At 29.9% G+C, this 9,516-nt stretch overlaps 1 protein-coding gene across 2 annotated transcripts in view; it reads left to right on the top strand.

The window, feature by feature from the left end:
- The window catches only part of LOC106680719 (TBC1 domain family member 30), a 499,453-nt gene that overhangs the window by 329,251 nt on the left and 160,686 nt on the right, over positions 1–9,516 (top strand). For both annotated transcript variants that reach the window (XM_067050693.1, XM_067050694.1), the window contains 2 exons: positions 7,539–7,701; positions 7,902–8,073. In XM_067050693.1, the coding sequence (XP_066906794.1) occupies positions 7,539–7,701; positions 7,902–8,073 (335 nt within the window). The remainder of the gene's footprint in view (positions 1–7,538; positions 7,702–7,901; positions 8,074–9,516) is intronic.

The following is a 9,516-nucleotide window of genomic DNA, read 5'->3' as shown; positions in this document are numbered from 1 at the left end:
TAAGGATTGGATGCGGGAGGAATTTGATGGTTTGGTGGAGCCCCAGAGCTCAATTCCATATATCCAAAATGTTCTGATTATCGTAGTGTATAATAATTTTTGTAGTGAATGGAAAGTTTAGAGCGTTTGTCAAGTAAGTGTTGTAGCAAACGAAATCTACGAGCAGTTTCTTGTCGTTTCAGTCTTGTGTGTGGATTACAAGTAAGCATCTTGTCAAGATAGAATCCTAAGTATTGAATCTGTTTTACAGGCATTAGTGGAGTATTTAGAAAGAATACTGTAGGACAGGAGGGTAGAGGCTTACGACGGAGAGTAAAGGTGGTTTGGTGGGATATGTTAGGATTTATTAGTTTAGACACCATTCTTCAATGGATGTTATGTGTATTTGTAGTGTTTGTGATGCATTAGTAGGGTCGTTGATTACTGACAGTATACATGTGTGTAAGGACTGTGTTAGGGTGGGTTGGGATGTCAGCTGTATAAACCGTATACAGAATGGGGCCCAAGATACTACCTTGAGGAACACCGGCGGACTGGGAAAAGGGAGATGATTAGGCTAGGTTATGATTTACTTTAAAGGTTCTATCAGAGAGGTAGAAGCGGATTAAAAGAAAATATGTAGGGGGTAGGAATTGACGAAGTTTACAGAGCATATCTGGATGCCAGATTCGATCAAAAGCTTGTTCAACATCGAGGTAGACACCCGTGCAGTACATTCCGCGCTCCAACGTGGAAGATATGACATAAACAACTCTATGACACTGTTGTATTATAGAATAGGATCATATCTACATTTAAATGTGGAAACAGGAAATATTTTTTCACATTCACAGTAAGAGTGGGTCAAACTGATCAAAAGTTAGAATTTCCAATGACCTAACACCCATAGGTTAAAATGCCGCGTGCCTTAATAGTCCTGGTTTGTCAATATCTATTGAAGGTTAAAACGGCTACTAAAGAAGTAAACGGTGTCTGAATTATTGTGCCGGACCCACTAAATAAGTACACTATGTATACAATAGCATTTTAACTGTAAATTGTTGTAGCTATCCTGTCTTTTTTTTTTCCGAACCCTCTAAAACAGAAATAAAATATGAGTTAGTAGTGCATTACTGTGTAGAAAGAAAAAGTAATTCGTGTTGTGTCTTACCTTTTTTTTACAAATGATCCGTTCAGCAGCTATTTTGAGCCCGGAGGTGAGGGGCCTCCTCGTGTTGCTATCCTGTCACATTAAGTATCAAGTTCATAATTAGCAGTTCCATGTCACGCTTAGATGTGCAGCATATAATCTACCTGCATTACGCAATAGGTGTGGAAATAAATAAATTAATATTACCAACTTTATGCATTGCTATCTTTATGACAAATAAAATAGAATTGTAAAAACAACATTGTGAAGCATGATTGGGTAGGTGGTCTATTAGTTAAATGAAAAGTAAATTTTATAATTGATTAACAGAATTGATTTCTGTGGAACTGAACAGAAGTTCAGATTAGGTTGACCTGAAAAGATATAAATACAACTGTTTTAAAGATTTATAATTTATATAAATTACAAATTGTTTTCTTTACTTTCTTTTTCTGCAACAGGGCACGGAGTTCATTCCTTCTTCTTTGTCCGTTTAATTGGTACCACCCTCAGAAGGCTGTTATTTGAGCTGATACTGATCTCCAATTTGTACATCCCGTTTTAATGCTAAAACCATGTTAAATAATAGTATTCAAATTACCATAATATTAATTACCCGCTACAAATTGTAAGTCTTTTTCACTTTAAATTAAGCAAATTAGTCGACGGTGGACGGACGAATTTTGGATTTTTCTTTTGATTTTTTATCAAACACATCTTGAAAACATTGGAAGGTGTTAATTGTTAAATAAATCACATTTATACCTACCCAATTCTATAATGCCTCCTAGAAGGTAGTTATATAGTTATATAAATAACAAATATTGAGCCATTCTATTATGAAAGTAATAATTTATGTATTCGACGTTCTTATACCTGACTAATAAATAACTAAAATTTCGAAAGTAATCTAGCAATGAAAGAAAAATAAAGAATTAAAGAAAAAAAACACAATACCAGACTTTTAAAAAAATATAAAACATAACAACAAGTTATGATATATTCCAAACAAGACTTGGATATGAAAAACAGCTTTAGATCATTTTGAAGGAACGGGCAACCTGGCTTACCTGATAATTGATAATTGATTTAATACACATATTAAATATATTTGCTATAATTGTATTTAGATTAAAACATCTTGAAAACTAAAAAATAAAAAAGTGAGAGAAACATACATCCTCTTGTTAATGAACTATAATTCAAAATTGTAACTTGTAATTATAAATTGTAAATTGTAACCCAGCAAGAGAGGAGTAAAGTGGAAAACATAACGCCAGAAAAAAATGATACCGTGTTTTAAAACATTTGAATTATAATATCTTGCAAAATAAAAATCGGAGTTGCATATTTTAAGCATGCGAAATGTTTATTATTTTATCCTCTTTTTTTTTTTTTAAACTATAATTCAGAATTATATTTTTATGCTGCGCCAAGTACGCATCTTGGTGGCAAACATAGCGCCAAAAATGAGTTTTTGAACGTGTGAATTAAAATATTTCGAAAAACAAAACCAGTATTGATTTGTACCTATTTCAATTCGATGTCAGGATGATTTAGTACTCCAATATATTTAAGTTAGTTCGGTAAATTTATAATTTTAGGAATGATAACTTGGTATTGTTTTAAAACTTCACAGAATTAAAGACGATATGTAAATTAAAAAATACATTTTTAAATGTTTTAGTACCATTGATACATCACGTTAATAACAGTTTTACCACAGTTTTGATGACGAAAAAATTTATTGATTTAATTAGCATAATACCATTCCAGTTTCCTTTTAAATATGCTAAGGATTTAATAGAACAATCATCTATTTATGAGGCTTCAACGCTCAAATCTTAACGGGTAAGTCTATTTTAATAATGCAACAGCAGAGGAAATTATAAGAGCTAAGAATTTTCCATCAGAGGGAGCCATAATGAAAAACTAACCAACTGCTGATGGTTTTACATCCTAAAGTGAATTTTCTCTGGTTAAACGTCAATTTCTGGTGCGCGCGTTTATTTAGTAAACTGCCTGGATTAAGAGGAAGCAGATTAGATGGAAATCGTTCTCTTTAATTATTATAGGGACTGCTTAAGCTGTAATGATTGCCTGTTTTCGACAATTAGTTTAATGAATATAAATATTGATTTATGTAAATTAGTATACAAAACAATGTACGGAAATGTTAATAATTGTTTGAGCTCAAATTTATTGTTGAAAAGTTTACTTCAAGTAAACTTTAAGTTTAAACTTAAAATTTTAAGATGAAACTTTACCAAGGAACAATAAAGTAATATAAAGTTGCCAATGCCCTATTGAATTATTTCAGTACTTGATTAAAACAAATCTATGATTCTATTATTAACACACACAAATTTGATCCAAATAAACTCTCAACATTTATTTTCAAAAACTCTCCAATGTTTCGGCCCTTAGGGCATTTTCAAGGGGACAACCTATAAAAATGTTTAATAATAATAAAAATACAGTAATTATGGGTTTATGAAATGATAGATTATAAGCAAATTTATTAAAAGTGGACGGTAATTAAATTGTATAAAATTAAAAAAGTTATTTTTAATGATAAGGTGATAACAGAGTCCTAGTCCTATTGAAGGTAGGTTCTGTAATGAATGATAATAGTAAATAGAAATAGAGACAATTATTAATGTGAAAAATTATTAGGTTTAAAATATAAACAGTTTTGTAAGTAAATAATCAATTGAAAAGCATTGTTTGAAACTGTGATGATATTATTTTAATATTTAATTTATTCTAAAGATTAGCCTGGAGAATGAAATTTAAAGAATATGACATCAATATTTAAGGTATAGTCAAAGATATTAGTATGTCAAGAGGAAATAATGTAATTAATATAAAAAAAAATTTTTTTGGTTGTTCCCTTTGAAATTGGGTTGGGGGCGGAACGTTTGGGGGTTTTTTGAAATTAATTTTTGGGGTTTTTTTTGGTTCAATTTTTTTTTTTTTATTATTAAATTAACCCATTTTATTTTATTCTTTTTGTTAATTCTTTATTTTATTTTTTGTTTTTTTTTTCCATTAAAATTTTTAATTTTTTTTTTTATTTTTTCTTACTTCTAATTATCTATTTAATGATTGTATTTTGTTTTATCTTTTAATTGATTTTCTTACATATATTTTATGTATTAGTTTATTGGTTTACTTATTATTATCTTTATAATGTTTATTATTATAATAATAAAGTTTCATGAGCTAACTTCAAGGATAGAATGACCTGACGAGAGTGGATGCATTCTAGCCGTGGCCCAACCCAGCCCACTAGATTTTATTATGTAAATAATGTAATGTAGATGTAAATAAATTTTATATTACATAAAATAATAATCATCATCATATACTCAGCAACCCAATACGTTACATCAAAGCATTGCCTCCATTACACTCTCTTTCTTTTTCCTCACAAATCCGAACAATAATTTCTTAATGGGTAATTCACCCGGTGGATTCCCGGTTGATTTTGTACAACTCTGCATTCTACCTTTGCTCAAACTGGGCCAATCTGTACCGGTCCGAACAATCTTCACTCAAATATCATCATCCACATTTTATAAGGGCTATGCGATATAAGTCTGTGCAGGCTTAATTAATGTTTTATACTGAGAATTTTTTTTTTGTATTTCTTGACAGCAGATAGTTTCTTAATTTTTTGGCCAAAACAAAATAACACATCGCTTCGGTATCTCTGGGCTGGACATATTGTCTGCATAAACTGGGGACCCTAGATACACAAAAGTGTTTACACTTTCAAATATGTAACTTATGAAATGTAAGAAATGTAAGTGTATGAAACCTGCAAGTGGGAGGTCGTGGCGGTAGGGGGTTGACAAGCATATATTTGATTTTTGATTGGTTGATTTGTAGATCCATTTTATGTCCTGCTGCCTCTATAGCTAGGAAGGCTTTTTCAAGTCTCCATGTGATCTGGATATATTATTTAATTTTATATCATCTACACGGAATAGAATTTGAACTGATTTGGTGAAAATTATACCACTTCTTTCCTCAGCCCGTTTGTGGTCATGAATATAGAAAATAATAATTATATAATATCCTTAGACTGTGTTTGTTGCATAAGTATAATGGTCGAGATTAAGTTTCGTTTGTGAATTAAATATTTGAAGAGGGCTCTACAAAATTTGTCACAGGGGTCTTGGATTTTATTTCCAGCAGCGCTAATTATAGAATATAATGTTATTAGAAAAAAATGAATTAAAAATTTAATGTTGATATGAGTCAACAAATATGATCTCTTAGTTACTAGAAAGAAATTTGCTGCTTTATTACTGTAAATTTGAACATTATTCAGATAGAAAACCTTTAGCCTTTGTTATTGTATATTATATATTATTATATTGTATTACGATTTATTGCAAATAATCTTCTACTGAATTATATGCTCATTACTTCATCCAATCAATCGCCACTTATTTCATCTAGTCAATTGAATTAGGGTCGGTTAGTGCATCTGCCTAATTGCATTCAAACACATACAGTGACAAATGAAGCTCAAAGGTCAACATTTGTTAGTGGTAAACAGTAAACACGCTGTACTGTATTTGATCCCTTTTATAAACTTCTTCTTTTTTTTTTTTTAATATCTTTATTTATTTACAACTGTATATTATACAATACATAAAAACTTCAATATGAAAATATAATATTTTTAATAATTAGTGAAAGGTGGATGAAATCATAATATTCTATTTTACATAATGTACATGTTAACATTTAGGTATACCTAACTATTAAAGCCCAGATAGGGAAAATTTTCCAAAAATCCGTGTGATTAATCACTCTCAAATTTTTAAAAATTTTTTTGAGTGATATTGATTTATTGTCAATATCCTCTTCTTTTTTAAAAAAAATTTAAATGAACAGTGGTAAAACATATCTTATTTAAGTAGGTAAATACTTATAATATGTGTCTACTTGATTTTATTGCTACGTAAATATTTCAAACAATTCATTTGGTTTTTTCAATATTTCTTTTATTTTATTATTATTTTTTTTCACAAACTTTATTGAAATTTTCCAAGTTTACATTTACATATTAGATTTAGTAGATTTATTACATTTCTAATAAATCTACATCTAAATTTTTGGTAAAATGTGTGGAGCTGATTTTTTTTTTTTATAACCAAGTATTAATATAAAGTACATCTATAGTATATCATCTAAATTATATAAAAGGTGATGAATTGTTTCTGAAACTTTCACTATTTTATTCTTCTGATAGAAATCTTAAAAAACTGGCTAATTTCACTTAACTGAGTGTGCGTTTTTTAACTATATTTATAATTTTTGTTTATGATTTTACTCTTCTAATATTTTAGTTTTTAAACAAATATGTAATAAAAACGTGAAATAATTTAATCGATATTACAATTGTTATTTTTCAATATTTAGATTCTGTCATTTTACTTTCTAATATTTTATGCTCTGTTCTTGCTAAAGTTAATTACAAAGGCCTTTTTAAAAATGATTAATTTTTATTTACTTCAATAGTGTTTGTCAATAGACTATACTTCGGTTCTCCTAAGTGTTTCTCTTGGCTCATGATCAAATTATAGAAATATAAAAGAAAATGATGAATGAAAAATGACTTCAGAATGATCCCGGCCCAACTTATTAAAGAGAGTAGTCCAATCTAATCCGCCTAGCCTGTAGTACCTCAAAGCTATTCATATATTAGATATATAAAGCTATTTTGAAATAATTACAATGCAGTAAATGACTAATCCTTTTGTAGCAAAGAGTAATACAAATATCAATAAAAGTGAGCCAAGAAGCTACGATAATTTGAGAAAGTAAAATAACAAAAAGGAACCAAAGAATTAACTCCAGTTAAAAATCAGTCAAAAAGAACCAGAACAAATCAAAAATGAACCAGTTCACTACCATCACGCTTTGATAGATTCATCATATAAATTGAAAAATCTATTGCTACGTGTCAATTTTTTTTTTCGTCTTGAGTGGATTCGTTTAAAATAATCTATTGATATTTATTTAATTTTTTTTCTTTGGAGAGAATCTAAAAATAAAATAAACCGAATTCTTTATTATAATCACAATGATGCATTATAGGAAGATGTTGGCAGTCAACAAAGTTACACGAATAGCATAAAAAAAACTTTTAATTAGTAAACGACACCTCCCACATTATAGGGCTTTGTGAGAGGTATATAGGAAGAGTAATTTATTTAATTTTTGACTCTTTTAACCATATTTGTTTTCCCATTTATATTTTCTATTAAATTAGCTCATTACTCTCAACTACCTTTATAAATTTCTATTAACATTGAAAAAAAAATTCACTATAGTCAAATCAAAATAAGAAATAACATTGATAATAATGTGGATAATGTTTTATTTCCAGGTAATGATCTATCTCATCGAAGGTGTTCTCCCAGAATCATATTTCGCCGATAACCTTCGCGGACTGTCAGTCGATATGGCAGTATTCAGGGATTTACTGAGTTTGAAACTTCCGGAACTGTCAAGACATCTTGACAACCTCCAGCAGGAGTCGAAGGATTCTGGTAAGCTTTGTCTTATTTACTAGTTTAGCTGCTCTGTGAAATTCCATGAATATCCCATTCCTTAAGGTATCAAGCATCTTAAGTATGTGAATCAGAATGTTAGACGCTGTCATATTCTGCTACAACTTACATTATGCTAAATGCTGTTGATGATATAAATTACCAATATGAATTAATTGATATCAGAACCTGTTGAACAGGGACTAGCTACGAGCCGCCGCTGATGGACGTGTTCACGATGCAGTGGTTCCTCACCATCTTCTGCAACTGTCTCCCGCAGCCGACTGTCCTCAGGCTCTGGGACCTCCTCTTCCTCGAAGGGGACTCGGTACTCATCAAGGCTGCTCTCGTCATCTGGCAGTCCTTAGCAGAGTAAGTGTACAAGAACATATAATAATCATAGACTATAGATGACTAAACATAACGTAACCACCTCTAACAATAAGTAATATATAGGTTTAAAAACAAAATCAAAAAATAAAATAAAATAAAGCTAATTCCAATACAAGAACTTGGTCTATACAAATTATAAAAGATACTGAAGAAATATATGAAGAGGGAAAATCTGGTACAGTACCCATACGACACAACTTTCCATTTTTATTTTTCTATTGCATAAAAAATTCGTATTTTAGACTCCTCAGATGGGAATAATGAATATCAACTCTGTTTTTCTAGGAAGATCGGGCACGCTCAGCTTTTAACAATTTTTTAGTATATAAACTGCTATTTCTGTTTCTTTTTTTTGTTAATCATCAAATTCTTTCATAGTTCATATTTATGCATTCCTTATTACAATTAACAATGCAATAAAAGGTTATATTGTATTTTTTTAATAATTTTACTTTAAAAGAAGCAATTTTGAAATTCTGCATTTTAACCTTATCAAACTCTTTCAATATGGATAAGACCTAGCTTTTATGAAATATCATTTAATTTTACATTTACATACCGAGTTTAATAAAAATCCAACTGTGAGAAAGTCGAAAAAATGTAAAAAATATATTCTATAGCAGTTCTTACCAGTCGACTATCGAATAAGACAGGCATACCCTCCTTGAACTATACTTCGGTTTAGTTCAACTTTTCGTTTTTGAGCTAGGCATAGTAACCATTCCGTAAGTCTTGGTCATTTGGACTCAGCTGGCCACAAAACGTCGGAAATTGGAATTAAAATTTTTTCACGATAGCAATACTTCCCCTTACTATAGAAGTAAACAACTTGTTAAAAGTATTCTGAACCTTTTTAGAATATAATTAAAGTAAATTTATAAAAATAATCCTAAGAAATAAGATAAATATAGTACACATATATTATTCAATATCACATTAAAAATAAACCAATGCATAGTGATTACATAAGTTTTCCTTGAAGTAACTAAATCATTAATTAATCCTCTCTGAAATGCTCAAGTTGAGCATTGAACTGAACAGAACACTTCCAATTTGTTAGAGCATTAAGAATTCCTAATTCAACCAATTTCCATCTCAATAACCCCTGAAGCAATCAATCTCTCTTAAATCAAAATCAGTTGAAAGCTTTTATTTAATTCGTTTAAATTTTTTGTAGCTATAATCAAATAATCTAAATCACCTTCATTGATAAAGCTATGGTTAATATTATCTTCCATAACGAGAAATTTTCGAAAGACACGTTTTACTTCCCTGTTACCGATTATATGTGGTGAGAATCTACCTATCTTCCACCTAGGGAGGCACCCGATGGGCGACTAGTTACTCCACACGAATTGGTGGGTGTGCTCAGCCATGTAAAACTGAACTTATATAGGTAGTGTAGTTAAATGCATGGCGTGT

The sequence above is a fragment of the Halyomorpha halys genome, unplaced genomic scaffold, assembly GCF_000696795.3.
Source record: "Halyomorpha halys isolate HHAL.00 unplaced genomic scaffold, Hhal_1.1 Scaffold283.1, whole genome shotgun sequence".
NCBI lineage: Eukaryota > Metazoa > Arthropoda > Insecta > Hemiptera > Pentatomidae > Halyomorpha > Halyomorpha halys.
This window is presented reverse-complemented; position numbering and strand designations above follow the sequence as displayed.